Source organism: Equus przewalskii, chromosome 2 (genome assembly GCF_037783145.1).
Source record: "Equus przewalskii isolate Varuska chromosome 2, EquPr2, whole genome shotgun sequence".
Lineage (NCBI taxonomy): Eukaryota > Metazoa > Chordata > Mammalia > Perissodactyla > Equidae > Equus > Equus przewalskii.
Genome location: NC_091832.1, coordinates 62,742,485 through 62,761,209, shown reverse-complemented (window position 1 = coordinate 62,761,209; position 18,725 = coordinate 62,742,485). Strand labels below are relative to the sequence as shown.

Sequence of the window (18,725 nt, the reverse complement as noted above, 5' to 3'; positions counted from 1 at the left end):
CAATCCTTGTCATACAATAACTGTAGCGTTCATTAAAAAAAAGAATTATACCCACACACAACTGAGGCTTGTTCCATCACACTAGCTGTACTTTATATTTGCATATGTACTTGACCTCCATTATTCCTTCGACAATATTGTGAGTATTGTAATCACTATTTGGCAGATAAGAGCCCTGGGTTCAGAGAGGTTAAGTGACTGACCTTGACCTAAGCTTTGAATGTAGCTTCTCATTTTCTAAATAGAGTTGTGTCAACTCTACAGAGGTTGTCTCCCAGCGAATGTTGCAATGGGCATTTGTTTTAAGATACAGTTTCTCTTAAACATTGTTTGGACTCAGAGAAACATGAGCTTTTACAATTATATATCCACTTGTCAATTTCTAACGTTGTGCCCTTTCACACATATTTTAAGTTCTCAAAACTAAAGGGAGGAGGCAAGATCTTCTCTGAATACTATTTCTGCCCAAGAATCATTCTGATCACTTTAGTGAGTGATAAGTAACACTTTCAACTCTATAACCTGCCCAACTATGTTCATAATAGTAAAAATAAAAGTTCCTATTTTTTAATAATAAAAAACTGTCTCCTCTGACTGCGAAAATGAGTACAAAGGAAAGGTTTAATTACTCCTGAAGGACTTCAGCTGCTGCTTTCAAATGGATTATTCTCTCATGTGATCAGAATAAGACCCCTTGAAGGTCACCTGTTCCAAGCCCAGCCTCTGTCTAGGGACCTGTCTACTGCAGGAGTCCTCCTCATTCTGAACAGCTCAAGGCAGGTGCACAAATGATCCTATTCTTGCCTTCCAAAGTTATCCAAATGAATCTTTCCCCAAGCACCCCTTCCTTTCACTGTTTTCTTTGAAGGCGGTGCACAGATTACCTGGACCAGAATCACTGGGGTATGCATTAACAGGCTATTCCTGGGTCCAAACAATGATCTGAATTGACCCAGGAGTGGGGCATTAGCTTTCTACATTACCCAGCAGGTTCATACTTTTATCAATTAAATATTCCAGGTCTTTTTCACCAAAAAGTCTTCAGCAAAGTTTCTCTCATCTTATACTAAAGGTAACTAACTGGCTTTTAACTGAAGCGGTTGATGAAAATGCTGAGTCAGTCAGGGATTTGTGTCCAACACCCGGAACCCCTCCTCCAGGTGCTCTGTATGCTGGGCTTACACGCAATACTGTGTACAATTATTGAGCCAACCAAGAATATATCTAACTATATTCTACATTCCCCCATGTGGTGCACGAGGATTTCACTTCAAACATTTTGTGAAAATTCTGAAATGATGGACTCTACAGAATTCCCCAATATAGTAGGTAGTGAAATCCAAACTATAAAGCACATTAAGTACAATTCTTTATCTATCTTGATGATTCCAATTCTCTATTTCATTCTAAAAATTCAAATAACCAGATTTCACTTGTTTTAAGGTACGAGCAGATATGAAACAATATCAGGAAGAAGGATCTACCTTCACTGCCCTGAAACTCAGGATAAGATACTAAACATTCTTTTCAACTTAGTTTAAGATACAGTACACGGATAAGGTAATTACATACACTTGGCAATATAATAAAGTGACTGACATCTTTATTGGGAGATAAAAAAATTATTCCCTCAGGGTGGGGCATCTGGCTAAAGACTTGTCAGTATGCTTTCCTGTATAATTTAGATCTCAGAAGCAGAAAAGGCGTTTCAAAAACAAATCAAGGAAGCTCCATCAAGCGGTAAAAATCGGGTCTGGGGGAGACAATGAGACTGGAGCGTTGTTTTAAACACCCGAAATCCTCGGATCTCCGAAGAGAAACTTAGCTGGGCTTTCTTCTAATTAGCTAAAGAGAAAGTGAAATACTGGCGTTCCCAGTGAGCTCCTCCAGTCCAGTGATATTTGCACATCACACCAGGACCTTTCGGTTGCAAATCTACCTCCTTAAGGAGCTGTGTGAAAAAGCAAGAACAATCAATAAGAAAAAAATCCTCTCAGCTATAAATCAGCCACGTGGAGCTGCTGCTGCTGCAGCGGTAGCCCTGACTTCCTGGTTTGCTTCCTGCAAGCCTTGCGGCTGGGGGCTCCGGGCAGTGGGTGTAAGAAAAGCAGGGGGCGTGGGGGGAGGGGGCAGCCTAGAACCGCTCCAGGGCCGCCGGGGGACGGGGACGGGGGCGGCGGGCCGGGAGATCCTGAAGGGCACGGGCGTTAAGGACAGTTACGGCCCATAATTAAATAAAAGTTCGGGAATCTGGAAGCTTTAAGAGCTGAGCTGTGGGGCAAAGGCTAAGGAGCAGAAGTGGGGAAAGTGTAAGTTAGTTACAGGGGCATTGCGAAGGGGGTGCGTGTGGACAGTGTGGACAGAAGGGGACTGCGGATCTGGAAGGGGGCAGGTAGAGAGAAAGGACGCTTAGAAGAGCCAGGCTCCCGGGCCACTCGGCGCTCTGCGGAGGCCGCCGGGGGGAGGGGGGCGGTGGCGGAGGAGCGCGGGCCGAGCCTGCGGGCTGCGGGGAGGGGGCGGAGGGAAGAGCACGGGGGAAGGTAGAGCCGAGGGGAGTTCCGGATCTGGAGCTGGAAAGGGCAGGCGGCGGAGAGGGCGGCAGCCGAAGCGACAGGGGTGGGGGAGGGAGGAGGAGGAGAGCCGGAGGAGGGGGAAGGAGGGAGGGAAGAGCTGTGGCGGCGGCTGCGCCGGGCTGTGTGTCTCTCGCCGCCGGAGGAAGATGAGGCTGAAGCTTGGGTTCATCTTACGCAGTCTGCTGGTGGTGGGAAGCTTCCTGGGGCTAGTGGTCCTCTGGTCTTCCCTGTCCCCGCGGCCGGACGACCCGAGCCCGCAGAGCAGGATGAGGGTGAGTGACCCGCCCGCCCCCTCCGGCGACGGCGACCCGCAACTTGTTTTGTTTGCGCGCGCGTGTGGCGGGAGCGGGGGCCGGCGGGGCTCCGCAGGTGGGGCCGGGCCGGCGCGGGCCGATCGGGGCGCCGAGCCCCGCGCACTCTTCCCGGTGCCGCCGCCGCCGGCCCGCCCCCTCGCCGCCCCTTCCTCTCGCACTTCCCCGCCCCGGGCTCTGCCGCCGACACCCGCGCTCCACGCCGGGACTGCGGGGCGGAGCGGGCGGAGCGCTGGCTCCGGGGGGTTCGCAGCCGCCGGGTTCCCCCATCCTCCGGGTCGGGACCGCCGCGGCCGGGGCCCGGGGACGCGGGCTGGGTCCAGGCTGCGGCCTGTGGCGCGTGCAGGCCCGAAGGAGGCGAGATGCCGCCGCTGCCATCACCACCGGTCGGGACCAGGCCCCTCGTCCCGCCTTCCCCGCCGCCACCGCCCGTCCGCGGGTGCTCGCCGCCCGGGGCTCCCCCAGGCGCCGGCCCGCCCGCCCGGGAGTGGGAGGGAGATGGCGCCCCGCCTCCGGCTCCTACGGAGCGCGCCGCCTCCCCCTCCACCCCGATGCCGGGAGACGGGGTGCGCTGGGCAGCTCAGGCCTCTCGCCCCGGCCCGGCCCGGCCTCGCGCCTCCCCGGCCAGGGGTGCGGCAGTTGGCGAGGGGCATCCCCGTGCTCAGCCCCGCGCGCCTCCGGGCAGCCCCTTGTCGTGGGCGGCGCGCCCGTCCTCCCGCTCGGGCCGGCCCCGGCCGGGGACTGGGAGCGAGTCCCCTTCCCGGCTGCGGCAGGGCTGCTCCGGCCGGGAAACTAACTTGTCCCCCGCCCCGCCGCTCGGCCGCCGCCGGGGAGCTGCCAGCGCTCCGCTGGGACGCATCTGTCTGCCGCCCGGGGCGCAACGGTTCGCGATGACAGTCCCTTGTCTTTGAGGGTTTAGTCAGGCGCCTCGGAGCAGTAGTTACCGTGAGCCGCGGCGGGGGGGGGCGGGGGACCGGCGACTGCGGCGTCGCTGACCCAACAGGGCGGCTGCGTGCCGGCCTCCCCACGCACCCCCCGCCCCATCCCGGAGGCGGGAGAGCCCCCTGGGCCCGCCGCCCTGGGGTAAGGGAGGCAGTCTGGAGTTCAGGGCCACCGAGCGGCCGTGGGAGCGGTTGTGCTCTGTTGTGAAGTGCCTTTTGCAAATATTATCTGCATTGCATCTGCGTGACCTCCTTTATTAACTTTCCTTCTGGAAAGTTAGCATCAGGAAGTAGAGTGAGAAAGGCTTCCTTTCAAGAGTAAATCCCAGGAAGAGGTCTCCTTATCCGTGCCTGCCTATGTGATGAGGTTAGGTTCCCTCTCAAGATTTAAGTTTTAGTCTATGAAGTCTTTACTGCAGTGGAATCTCTTTATGATATCTGAGGTGGATTCCCCTCGAAGTCATCTAAATGAATGATTGTAAAAAGTACCGAATTTTCAAGGCTCTCATCTGTCATGGAGTAATGGTGACCTCTTTATGATTTCCCTTTCAAATTGATTTGACAAAAGACAACTGAGTATTGCAATTGTTTGAGAGTATTTAAGTCGTCAAATAGCCCTTTGGAGAGAGCGAGAAAGGTTGAAAAACTATTTTCTGGGAGAGAAATCCTGGAAAGACTGACAAAAATACCCATATTCAGAATGCCCTGCAGTTCAGATGACAAGCCTTTTAAAGAGGTGGTGGAGCCTCAGTGCCCATCTCTTGAAATATTTTATTAGTGCTGATACATAGTAAGTACTGAGCCACAATGCCCGATTAATAGCTGTAGGAGGTGATGACATCTTGATTTTTGGTCCAGCTTTTTTGGTAGTTAGTGGATCTACTGTAATTTCTCTCATTTCTCAAAGACAGAAGCTGGCTTTTTAGGACTTTAAAGCATAATTAACATTATGAAGAAGCCTCATGTGTCAGGAGAGCCAAACGCTTTTATTAAATTTGCAGGCAAATGTTAACCAAGCAGTTTAAGGCACAGCTTATGAATCATAGGAGCACAAATAAGGAACTATTGCCTCCCTTTCATCAAAACGAACTTCAAAGCTCCTGAGAGAGGGCGCTAGAAGAACATCTCCTACTGGTGGGGGAAGATCCTGACCAGAACTCAGATTCTGACTCCTGAGTTTCCTTTCTGGTTCTTTTGTTTTGATTATGATTGCAGACACTTCCATCTGCTGTGAGACACTTAATGTGGGCTTTTTAGGATCCCTGTAAATGGCCTGAGATAGGCTAGAACAATCCAATTGACCAAATATAGGTTCGGCCTCTACTCCAACAAGCTTGTACTTGTGGCTCCACCCTGTGCCACTTTTTCTGTTGTATTTTCAATGTTTCAGGCACGAAAGTCTGTTGCAACCTGGTCCTCTTTTTTTTTTTTTTTTTTTTTTTTACCTAGATTACTTCCTCTTTGCCATCTGCCCAGCCATGGAGGGCTCTATTGCAAAACGTGTTACCCGTGGTCAAGACATGAGAATCACATTTCCTCTCTCTCTCCCATCTCTGGGCCTCTTGCTCAGTTTCTCTGAGGTGAACGATGTGGAAAATGATCTTACTGTTCAAGTCATATTCTGTTGTGTATGGTTTGATGTATTCAACAAATATTTTTGAGTGCCTACTGTGTACCAGTGCTGGTGGTTGAGGAAACACTCCTTGGCCCTAACCTCATGGATCTTGAAGTCTAGTAGGGGACGAAAACCTCATTAATCAAGACTCCACAAATCTATAAATAAGAACTGTGCTACATGCTGTAAAGAAAAACCATAGGGGGTAAGACAATGGAGGAGCTTGGTCATAAAAACCTGATCTGAAAAAATAACTTTGTTTCTTTAAAATTTTTTTTGCTGAGGAAGATTAGCCCTGAGCTAACATCTGTTGCCAGTCTTCCTCTTTGCCTGAGGAAGATCAGCCCTGAGCTAACATCTGTGCCAGCCTTTCTCTCCTTTATATTTGGTTTGCTGCCATAGCGTGGCTGATGAGTGGTGTAGGTCCACATCTGGGATCCAAACCTGTGAACCCGGGCCACCAAAGCAGAGTGTGCCGAGCTTAAGCACTATGCCATAGGGCTGGCCCCTGAAGAAATGACTTTTCAGTTGAAATCTGAAGATTTGAAGAAAAGTAGTTGTTTATCTGAGTGATGGGGCCCCAGGGCACTCCTGAGAGGGGAAGTATGTGCAAAGGTCCTGAGGTAGGAGGTAGTAGTATGGTGAACAAAGGAACTGGAAGAAGAACTCTATAGTTAGAACATGGTGAATGAGAAGAGAGGTCAAGTGAGAATGCAAAGGTAGGTAGTATGGGTCTTGTAGACTGTGCTAAGGATTAGGTCTTTAGAGCAGTGGGAAGCCATTGAAGGGTTTTTAAGTAGGGGAGACACAAGATCAGACTTGTGTTTTGGGGAAAGAACACTCTGGCTGCCTGCAGGACGTATGAAGTGCTTTAGAGCAAGAGCAGATAAGAGGAGTCCTGTTGGAGGTTATAGTAGTTCAGGGGGGACGTGCTGGTGCTTGGATTGGCAGAGTGACAGTGGAAGTGCAGAAAAGCAAATTGATTCAAGAACTATTAAAGATGCAAAGGCCTCAGGACCAGGTGTTGGATGTGGGAGTGAAGGAGAAGAAGGTGTCAGGAGGTTTAGGATGGTGGGAGATCTGTCACATTGACAGTGCAGAGGACAAAATTCATACATTCTTATGTTGTGTTTTGTGATTGTGGTAAAGCTTAATTCTTTAGGCTTAGTACCCTGGATGTTCTAAGGTCAGCATTTATTAAGACCATCTGTTTAGCACTTGGAAAGTACAGAAAGTTCCTTATTTACGTAAAGTGTAGTATCTCCCAGACCACTTAACCCAGGTTTTAGCCCTGAGTGAGTGTTCCCAGTTGAATCAAAGCCTCTGCAAAAGGTTTGTAATGGAAACGTTGAAAGATCTTCAGCCTTTCTAGTATAGCAGGTTCAGCGGTGGTGAGAAGCTGGGTGTGAACTGGTGAGTCTCTGTATGTGCAAATGCTACTTCTGTCAAACCATTAATGCCGCTTAGGCTCGGATCATACATAGTAGGACTAATTCAGGGACCTTTCCTAGGCAGAGAGTGATAAGCAAGCTAAGACCAGCTGAAAGGAAAATCGCTTAAAAGAGGATGAGTGACTGAATTGATCACCCTGTCGTGGGCAAGTTCCACCTTACCGAAGCCTTTTCTCTCAGGGAGGCTTGGTTGCAACCTGGAAAACTCTGCCCTCCACGTAGAGAGTTTATGTCAAATGGAAGCTCCCTTTATGCTGTCAGGGATGGAGCTATCACTTAGCCTGAGTGTCGTGTCCTAAGTGGTCACTGTTGTCTGAGTTCCCCAGGCGAATGGCCTCGGGATTGGTTTTTGTTCTGCTCTCCTCTCTTACCCACACAATAAAAAAACTGCCACATTACCAAGGCTAAGAAATCTGGGCTTTATAGACCTGCTGAAATTATCGCAGACTTTTGTGTACATGTGTGTTCTTCATGGTCAGAATCAAAAGCTTTCATGTTTCTTAAAGGTGCCTGGAAACCACTGACTGAGTCCTTTGGAGACAGGCTTCGTGTTTCCTGCTCATGGAGTAGCTCCCCATCTCGCAAGGGGCTGAAGCACTAATTTATGCCTCCCCTATAGGTCTGGACACCCTGGAAATGCAAACATTCCTAAAAATTGCTGTATCTTAGGGTTCTATGGAAGTGTTTCCCATCCAGTGCTCGAAGATCCAGCATGGATCTGGGTACTACCACACCTCTCCATTCCCTCCCGCCTCCAGTAAGACCCCATTGGAGAATACGGGAATACCTCAACTAAAGGGATCACATCCCAGCTGAAGAAAAAGATGCAATACTCGCATGACCTGGCTTCCTTAATCCAATAGCAATATAAGGAAACACTGTGAGAGCTATCATGGGATATATTTCGTTAATAGCTAACCAGAAGGGGGAGAAGGGTTAGAGTGCCCCTTCAGAGAGTGCACAGCTATTAGGAAAGAAAGGAAGAAAACTGTTGGACAGCAGTTGAATTTGGACAACTGTTTTGTGACTGAGGCTGGCTGTGTGGACTGAGAGATAAGGTGTGGGCTACAATTTGATCTCAGTATAAGCTGCGTTAGATCAGTCAATAGCAAAGTGGAGACAGAGGAAGAGAGAAAATAATGCATCATGAATGAAAATCAGAATTCTGAACTTGGGCCGTTTGTAAACAGAATACTTGTAAATTCTAACTTGAGTTATAAAGGATTGGTCAGCAAGATTTGAATAGCTATGGAATGTAGGAAAATGATTGTGATTATTCAGCTTCCACCTAAATCATTGTCTTTGTTCATAGTTTGAATTCTGATTTTCACTCCTGAAAATGAATGTACAATCTGACAGGAGAAAAGTAGTTAAATTAAGAATTTAAAATTTCTGGAATAGGACGTGTCTTGAGGCTATGAAAGGATTTTTTTTTTTTTTTTTTTTTTTTTTTTTAAATTTTATTTTTTCCTTTTTCTCCCCAAAGCCCCCCTGTACATAGTTGTATATTCTTTGTTGTGGGTCCTTCCAGTTGTGGCATGTGGGACGCCGCCTCAGCGTGGTTTGATGAGCAGTGTCATGTCCGCGCCCAGGATTCGAACCAACGAAACACTGGGCCGCCTGCAGCGGAGCGCGCGAACTTAACCGCTCGGCCACGGGGCCAGCCCCTAAAAGGACTGGTTTTATAGTTGGGTTTTTGCTGGTGGAAGCGGGCAAGGTTGGGAAGGTGGGATATATATTAACAATGTGGACAGAATTATTGGTAAGAATTGAGAGATATAGTTATGTTACAATAAACATGACGGTCATTCACTCTATATTTCAAATATTTACTGAGTGTTTACTAAGTGCCATCCATTGCTCTAGGCATTGGAGATACTGTACGGTACAGTAGAGGACGTAGAAAGTTTTGACATAATAAAGATGTTACTCAGGCATGGACCTAATAACCACGCAGTAGACGTTGTATCCATATTAACAGCAAGTTTCTTTTGATTTATAAAGTCAGGCCTTTTTACAATATCTCCCAATCTCCAGGCATCCATTTTCACTCAAAATAATGTATTGAGGGCTTTTCTCCCTGCAAGGTGCTGGAGAAGTAAAGATGGCGAGGACGCAAACTCCGATCCCCTCTCATTAGTGAGATAACCTGTGTGTGAAGATGTAACAGTCATAAAAAGGAGGTCCTTACACAGCTGTAGGAGGTGGGTTTTTCAGAGGCCACAGCCTTTGGCTAGACCTGCAGTGTCGGTGGGATTTGGACAGGCAGAGATGCAGGGAAGAACATTCTAGACTAAAGGAATATGGTGAGACCTGAGAGAAGTCTGGTTTTGTGAAAAGTGGTGAAATTTAAGATTGGAAAAGTGAGTTTCGGCCACATTTTGAAGGGAGTTAAATGGTGGACTCAGGAACTGTGTTGGGGTTTTAATTCAACAGTTACCGAAGCTTTTGGAAAGCTTTCAAACTGGAGTTGAGGGAGCGGTGACATTCATTTCTTCATCAATTTTTTTTAATTGAAGCATAATTGATATACAGTGTTATATTTCAGAAGTACAACATAGCGATTCAACGTTTATATACGTTACAAAATGATCACCACTACGTCTATTTACCATCTGTCAACTATATAAAGTTATTACAGTATTTTGACTATATTCCCTGTGCTGTACATTATATCCTATGACTTATTTATTTTTTAACTGGAAGTTTGTACCTCCTGATCCACTCCACCTATGTTGCCCATTCTCTCACCTCCCTCCCCTTGGGCAACCACTAGTTTGTTCTCTGTATCTGTTTTGTTTTTGAGATTCTATATGTAAGTGAAATTCTACAGTATTGGTCTTTCTCTGTCTGACTTATTTCCCTTAGCATAATACCCTCTAGGTCCATCCATGTTGTTGCAAATGGCAGGATTTTGTTCTATTTTATGGCTGAGTAATATTCCATTGCATATATACCGCATCTTCTTTGTCCATTCATCTATTGATGGGCGCTTAGGTTGCTTCCATATCTTGGCTATTGTAAATAATGCTACAGTGAACATGGAGATGCATAGATCTTTTTGAATTAGTGTTTTTGTTTTCTTTGGGTAAATACCCAGAAGTGGAATTTCTGCTTTGTATGGTAGTTCTCTTTTCAATTTTTTTTTTTTGAGGAAGATTAGCTCTGAGCTAACATCCATGCCCATCTTCCTCTATTGTTTTTTTTATATGTGGGACACCTGCCACAGCATGGCTTGACAAATAGTGTGTAGGTCCACACCCGGGATCTGAACCAGTGAACCCCAGGCCGCCAAACTGGAACGTGCAAACTTAACCGTTGCGCCACCAGGCTGGCCTCTCCATATTCAATTTTTTGAGGAACTTCCATACCGTTTTCCATAGTGGCTGTACCAATTTATATTCCTACCAGCAGTACATGAGGGTTCCCTTTTCTGCACATCCTTGCCAGCACTTGTTATTTCTTGCCTTTTTGATAATAGCCATTCTGACAGGTGTGAGGGACAGGTATGAAGTGATAACTTATTGTGGTTTTGATTTGCGTTTCCCTGATGATTAGTGATGCTGAGCATCTTTTCATGTGCCTGTTAGCCATCTGTATATCTTCTTTGGTAAAATGTCTATTCAGGTCCTTTGCCCATATTTTAATTGGATTGGTTTTTTTTTTATATTAAGTTGAGTTCTTTGTATATTTGGAGATGTTAACCCCTTACTGGATATACGATTTGCAAATAACTTCTCCCATTCAGTAGGTAACCTTTTTGTTTTGTTGATGGTTTCTTTCACTGTGCAAAAGCTTTTTAGTTTGATGTAGTCCCATTTGCTTAGTTTTTGCTTTTATTGCCCTTGCCTGAGGAGATCAAAAAAATATTGCTAAGACTGATGTCAAACAGCTTACTGCCTGTGTTTTTTCTTCAGGAATTTTATGGTTTCAGGTTGTAAATTCAAGTCTTTAATCCATTTTCAGTTAATTTTGGTGTATGGCATAACATAGTTGTCCGGTTTCATTCTTTTGCATGTAGCTGTCCAGTTTTCCTGACACCATTTATTGAAGAGACTGTCCTTTCCCCGTTGTGTATCCTTGGCTCCTGTGTCATGTATTAATTGGCCATATTTGCGTGGGTTTATTTCTGGGCTCTCTGTTCTGTTCCATTGATTTGTGTCAGTTTTTATTTTTTTTTCTTTTTTCTTTTTTTTTAATTTTTATTTTTTTCGGATGTACATCGTATTTCGAATTCTGTATACATTACTTCATGTTCACCACCCGAACACTAATTATAGTGCATCCCCTCACATGTGACCCTAATCACCCCTTTTGCCCTCCCCCCTCCCCCCTTCCCCAATGGTAACCACCAGTCCAATCTCCAATGCTATGTTTTTTTTTTTTTGTCGTTTTTATCTTCTACTTATGAGTGAGATGATATGGTATCTGACTTTCTCCCTCTGACTTATTTCACTCAGCATAATACCCTCAAGGTCCATCCATGTTGTCGCAAATGGCCGGATTTCGTAATTTCTTATGGCTGAGTAGTAGTCCATCGTGTATAAATACCACATAAAAATATCTTCTTTATCTATTCGTCCCTTGATGGGCACCTAGGTTGCTTCCAAGTCTTGGCTATTGTGTATAATGCTGCAATGAACATAGGGGTGCAAGTATCTTTATGCCTTTGTGTTTTCAAGTTCTTTGGATAAATACCCAGCAGTGGAATAGCTGGATCATATGGTAGATCTATCCTTAATTTTCTGAGGATACTCCAAACTGCTTTCCATAGTGGCTGCACCAGTTTGCACTGCCACCAACAGTGAACAAGGGTTCCCTTCTGTCCACACCCTCTCCAACATTTGTTGTTTCCTGTCTTGTTAATTATAGCTATTCTGTGTGTCAGTTTTTATGCCTGTATCATACTGGTTTGATTACTGTAGATTTGTGGTGTAGTTTGTAATCAGAGAGTGTGAGACCTCCAGCTTTGTTCTTCTTTTTCAGGATTGCTTTGACTGTTTGGAGTCTTTTGTGATTGCATATAAATTTTAAGATTATTTGTTCTAGTTCTATGAAAAATGCCATTGATATTTTGATAGAGATTGCATTGGGTCTGTAGATTGCTTTGGGTAGTATGGACATTTTAACAATATGAATTCTTCCTATCCATGAGCACAGAATATCTTTCCATTTATTTGTGTCTTCTTCAATTTCTTTCATCAAAGTCTTATACTTTTCAAGGTATAGGTCCTTCACCTCCTTAGTTAAATTTATTCCTAGGTATTTTATTCTTTTTCATGCAGTTGTGAATGGGATTGTTTTCTAAATTTCTCTTTCTGATAGTTCATTGTGAGTGTATAGAAATGAAACATTTCTGTGTGTTGATTTTATATTCTGTAACTTTACTGAATTCATTTATTAGTTCTACTAGTTTTTTGGTGGAGTCTTTAGAGTTTTCTATATATAGTATCATGTCATCTGCAAATAGTGTCAGTTTCACTTCTTCCTTTCCAATTTGGATGCCTTTTCTTTCTTTTTCTTATCTAATTGTTGTGGCTAGGACTTCTAGCACTATGCTGAGTAAAAGTGGTGAGGGCAGGCATCCTTGTTCTTGATCTGAGAGGAACGGCTTCGAGCTTTTGAGTACGATGTTGAGTATGATGTGGATTTGTCACATATGCCCTTTTTTTATGTTGAGAGACTCATCAGCTCTTGATTCACTAATTCACCCAAATATTTCAAATATTTATTGGGTGTCTACCAAGTACCATCTATTGCTCTAGGCATTGGAGATACTACAGAGTAGTAAATAATAGCAGTGATAATAGATAACATATATAGAATCTTTACTTTGTGCCAGGTAAGCATTCTACGTGTACTGTGTTGTGTAATTGTAACAGTAACCCTCTAATGCAAGTCTAATGTAATCCTCACTTTATAGATGAGGCCACTGATTTACAGAGAGGTGAACTCACTGCCCACGGTCATTTACTTAGTAAGTGGTAGAGCCAGATTCAGTCTCAGGTGTTTTGGCTTCAGAGCCATGCTCGCTGACCCTACACTGCAGATTTTAACAACATAGACGAGCTCATGTGGACTACATTGAAAGGGGGACACAGAGGCAATAGGGAGAAACTCTATGAAGACAATACAGGATAATATGAAGGAGAAAGGAGCAGAAGGGACCACTCAGGGAAGGTGATAGCTGAGCTGAGGCCTAAAGAATGAGTATAAGCCTATAATGCAATTCTGAGGGAAGAGCATTCCAGGCAGAGGGAACAGGAACTGCAAAGCCCCTGAGGTTTGAATGAGGATAGAATGTTCAAGAAGTAGAATTGGCAGGGCTCTGGGTTGGATGATAAATTATCTAATCTTACTTACTACATATGGTCCTAGATAAACAAAATGAGTAATAACCTTTTTTTTTTTTGCCACAGGTTTTTGGGCCAAACACACAAATAACAGTTGCAGTGGGTGAGACAAGAACTGTATTAGCTAAGTCTCCTGGGTCCTGTGGGATCCCAGAGAAAGCAGCATCTAGTCTGCGGGGCTAGGTGCTGTCAGAGCTCATCTTAGAAAGGGCATGTTGGAGGGACGAATACATGAGGAAAGAGGAACAGTGTAAGCAAAAGCGGGAAAGATTGTGGCAACTCCTGGGGCTTCATGGTTGGGAGACTGGATAGCAGAGGGGAGGAATGGGAGAGAGAACCCTAGAAAGACAAACAAAATCTGAACCCTGAATATTGTGTATGGTCAGAGCTGGGTTATGAGGAATAATCTGGAAACAGTGCAGGCTAGATTTCAGTGAGGAGAGAAATGGCACTGTAGAACATGATGAGGCCTAAACTAGGAGAAGAACAGTAAGAAAGTAGAATTACCCAGTGTAGCTGGAGGGAGGAGGAATCATACTGGATGAAATGGGGAAGCGAGGATGCTGATGCCTTTAGAAGGAATAGAACTGTCTAAAACAGTGGTTCTCAAACCTCCTCAGGCATCAGAATCACCTAGAGGGTGTGTTAAAACACAGATTACTTGGGGCCTCCTGCCCAGAATTTCTGATTCAGTGGGTTTGGAGTGGGGCAGAGAATTTGCATTTCTAACTAATTCCCAGGTGTCACTGATGTTGCTGTCCAGGGATCACACTTTGAGAAGTGCTGGTCTAAAGGATGTGTACACTTGTTTGGTTTGGGCGTATAGTATTTTACAAACCACAGGTCAGTCAAGTGAAGGTACTGGAATGCAAATGTGCAATGCATAGGAATCAGAACTGGATGCAAAGTGTGCAAATCATTGGCAGGAGCATGTCTGAAGCTCGGGGACTGGATCCGTAGATTAAGGCAGTGTATGTGGATGGAGGAGAAAACCGTGGGTAGGAAAAAAGAAACATGGAAAATGCCTTCTTTTAGGTGCTGGGAGGGGCAGAGATGAAAGAAGGCACAGGCAGGAGGGAAATGCTTTAGAGAACATTGCCCTGTAGAAAACATGGGCAAAGATAATTTAAGGACAGGACCAGCAATAATTTCAAATGCTGCAATATTTGAGCAAGAACCCATTAGAATTAAGGATGCAGCAAGTGGCTGTGGAAGCAGGTTCACCTGCCTGCTAAACCCATAGTGCCTGGGTCTAGATGGGGATACAGTGGCATCTTCACCAGCATCTCAGTAAAAATGAGGACCCAGGAAGACTGGCTCAGATGCAAAAAAAATTCAAGTGAACAGTCGCCTTTGCTAGAGGAAACACACAATTAGAAGAGGAAGGGTTTTATTAGAGAACAGTAACTACCAAAGGGGAACTTAGCACATTTTGGGTTATGTCTGTTCTGTCTTAATTGGGTGCCTCTCCCCCTCCCCCCACCCACCACCATGGGTGTATATATAGACACAGTTGTACATATGTATTTCAAGCTGAACCATAATCATGTACTTGTGATAATATATACTATAAATACTATACACATTCTACTAAAATGTGATTAGAATACATGTTAGGCATTTTTTGCACTCTATTTTAGTCTGAAATCCAGTAACATGTAAAGCTGTGACTAGAAGAACATTTTAATATTTAAAGTTGGAAAAGAAATTTTACCTGAGAATATTAGGCAATTTTTGGTTTTTAATCCATTAATTTGGCTTATGTGTAATTAAAGGAGAAAACAGAATAGTGAAATTGTATGTTCAGCATTTCAGTAATATTTGTTTTTTAAGATGAGGTCTACTGTTTAATTCTAGTTCAGTCCGGTGATCGCGAAAGCAACGCTGAGACAACTTGAACTGCAATTACCCAGGGCTTAAGTCTTTTTTGGAGAGGGAAGAACTAACTTTCAGTTGCTTCATTTGCTAAGAATCCTGAATATTTCAAAATGAGAAATGTTCTCGTTTCTGCTCCATTATAAACTCCCTTCTGGGCTCCCCAGCCTTCGTAGCGTTTTACAGCGTTGCTCCTGAGAAGCATTTAAACATGCCAACAGGGAGCCCTGATTCAGTTCACAGAATATAAGACCTGGTACACTGAAACTTGAGGAAAAAATTAACTTTGCATTATCTAATTAGGTTTATGGAATTGCTGCAGAGCAGCCTGGTTTCCCAAATCTAGAAGGTACAATTAACCGCAGTATTATATCAATATCAACTAGTCTGCTAATAGGCTTCCAAGCAAAGCAATTGGAATCTGTTATTACCAAGGATGTTTTAAGCTGGATGAATTAAAATTAAATCACATACTATTGGGAGTAGTTCTGCAGGAGAATAGAATAGAATAGATGACCTAATCATTTCTTTCCTCTTTAATCTTTTATTGAGTCCATGGGTTTAAGAATACATTTGGGCCTCGAGAGGTATGCTGTTCTCTTCAATAGTAAACTTACATGCTTAACAATTATCTGGCTTAAACATAATTTTAGCATTTGTAGTTCTTCCCTGTATAAAATATTTTATAACATGCTTTAGCGCTTAATGATTGAAGTAGTTACTTTGAAAACTATGTACTCACTGGTGATGTGTACATCTTATAGGAAGAGTTGGTGTTAATTAAAGAGTAAGCATGTCTTAAGTAGACATTACCTGAGAAACTGCTAAAAAATTTTTTGTCATTCTTATGAGAGGTGGGTGTGCCAGTGTTTCTGTTTCTTAGACTGTAATTATTCTTTGACTCTTGATTTTTCTTTGAATGAAAACACCAAAAAATTTTTTTAAAAAACCGTGATAAGATACTCAAATGTGAGCAAGACTTGCAAGTAGCTTTTACAACTATGTGAATGGCTGAGTCCTGCAGGTGGAAACTTTGATTTGAGACTAACTCATCGAGTCCAGCCACTGAAGTGAAGCAGTACCACAGGCTCCTAATGTGGTGTAAGAGACACTTTCCAACAGTCTTTCAGAATTCGAAACATTAACACTTGTGGAGAAGTGATATCATAACATCAACACAGTATCTTTATGCTTCTGTGAGAATTTCTTTTTTGATAAATTCTTTAGACAGGCTAAATAGAAAAAGGACAATAAAGTACAGTTATACGTTATGAAAATTAAAGTCCCTAAGTCATGAAATTTGAAGTGCTCTAGAGATTTTTTTGTCAGGATTTACAAGTGCATTTTAAATAATTTTACTTTGTTGACTTTAAAGTAAACATTTCATACACATTTTGTCAACATCTGTTATTAGAAAAATAGTTCCCTTATAAACCTAGCAAAAAACTAAACCATCAGTATACTTGAGTCATGCAAGTTTCATTTTGCCAGAAAATATCAAAGCTATCTGGATAAAGATGTTCAGAGACAGAAAATCGGAAGGGAGGAGCATGATATGTAGATTCCATTTCTGTTTATTTTATAGTTTGTTAATTGTATAAACATTTCAAAAGTGGCTCAGGGAGAATCTAGTGGAGTTAAATCAACTAAGATATTTTAATTTGCTCGATTGTTTAATGCTGCTATGAAAAATATATATCTGTGATGGGAAATAGTTGCCTAGAAAAATTTCCCATGCAGTATGTTACACTGTACTGGAGTGCTTTGTCAATAACAGCCCGTGTACCTATGAAATCAAAGCTCCACTTTATATAGCCATTTCAAAACTTGTCTTAGACATTTTCTCACCTATTTGGCTTATGATTAGGGATGGGTTTTATTTATGGGATGACTTAAATCCAACCCTCTTCCCCAATATTTTTTCTGGCAATTTAATATTTTGCTGTGCAATTATTAGAACAATTTGATCATTATGCTTCTTAAAATTTATCTAATCGAACAGAATTAGTCTTTAATACCACAAGTTGTCCTGTGTAAGTCTTAGTATTTGTTACCTTTACAATCTGTTTGCAGGGTTTTACATCTTTTCTTTTGAAAGAAAGTTTAAAACACTGTTCAAAAGTCTACTAACTCTTGCCAGAGTGATTCAAAATGAATAAAAAATCCATTAGATTTTTGGCAAATAAGCTCTCAATTATGGTACAGAATAAATGACTATAAAGTGCTTTTTAGAGTAATGGAATGGAAATGACTGAAATCTTATTACTTTACACATGCAGATTTTTCTGCTATGGTAGAGTGTTTAGTTCTTCAAGCTAAAAGATCACTGTCAGGATTGGAAACTTTGATCACTTAAAATATATAATTACATTTTAACATTTAAGCAAAGGATTGGTAGAATGGGGAAATGTAGGCACACAGTTTCATTAACTGTTGTCTCTGTGTGATGGCCTCAGAGGAAATTCAAAGTCCGGTGTTTGTAAAAGAAGCTTGGAAGAGAGTGTTTCCAGTGTGGTGGTCAATTAAAATGTTTGCTTATGGTCCAGGGAGATCCTAGTGGGTGGTAAAGAGAATACTTTTAGCAACTAGCTTTCTAAAATTCTCTATTCTAAAAATGTGCTCAAAGAGGGTGATTTCCAAATACCTTGGTATTTTAAAGGAGTACATTTTCTATGTGAAATTAAGACAACTCTTTGTAGTTAAGATTTAGACTCTACACCATGGCATGTGTAACTTCTATTTTAAAATAAATGTAGAGTACATGTAAGCACAGTTGTTAACTTCGAAAATTTTGAAGAGCGATGTCAAACCTGCAAAGTTAACAGAGCCCAAAATACCATGCCTTTTCCCAGGTCCTCCTTGTTTCTTAGCTTGAGAAAGGGATGGCTGACGTCATCTGAAGTATAGGTCAAAATATATATGCACTGTATGGGTGTTGTCAGATTATTTTTCCCAGCGTCCTCTTTGAAATCTGAGGAAGGTGTTAGTGAATGTGGCTTTATTTGACTTTCCGTGAATTGCAACCAGAGGAAGAGTGCCAGTAACTCTTGTTTGAGCAACCTGTACCTGTGACTAGATTGAAGAAAATTGCAGCCAGAGAGTCTATTAACTAGTTTTATGCTGGTACCATCATGTTTCATAAGAGGCAGTTCTCATCCTTGACCTCTGCTCAATTACTGGTAACACTAAGAGAAAAGTAAAGGTTACAATCTTGTTATGTGTTGGCAAAAATCACTTCCTGAAGATGAAGCGAATGGCTTGAAACATGTGTTCTGATTTGCATCTAATTCTTTAGCTTAAATAATAGGCACTTGTGTTTAAAAGCAAACATGTCTTGTGTAATGATTTATGACTTAAAAGGGCTGGTAAAACACGCAGAGTAGCTAAAAAGACGTTGTACGTGACAATTAAGGAATAGATTTTTAGTATTATAGAAAATCAGAAACTAAAGGTAATATATATATATTTGTTCAGTATTTTTGTTTTCTGATGAATCGTGATACCTTTCCTACTGTTCCTTCAATTCTCCATGAAAATAACTGCAATCTGTTCCACTATTTTTTTCTCCCTTGGGACAGAGGATTCCCTTGGGACAGAGGATTCCTT

The 18,725-nt window shown here is 43.0% G+C and overlaps 1 protein-coding gene across 2 annotated transcripts in view; it reads left to right on the top strand.

The window, feature by feature from the left end:
- The first annotated feature begins 2,513 nt into the window (after nt 1-2,513).
- GALNT7 (polypeptide N-acetylgalactosaminyltransferase 7) overlaps nt 2,514-18,725 on the top strand; it is a 135,950-nt gene continuing 119,738 nt past the window's right edge. The window contains exon 1 of one of the 2 annotated variants that reach the window (XM_070608021.1): nt 2,514-2,845. In XM_070608021.1, coding sequence (XP_070464122.1) covers nt 2,720-2,845 — 126 coding nt within the window. In that variant the 5' untranslated portion in view covers nt 2,514-2,719. The remainder of the gene's footprint in view (nt 2,846-18,725) is intronic. The other variant, XM_070608024.1, reaches the window with a different exon arrangement.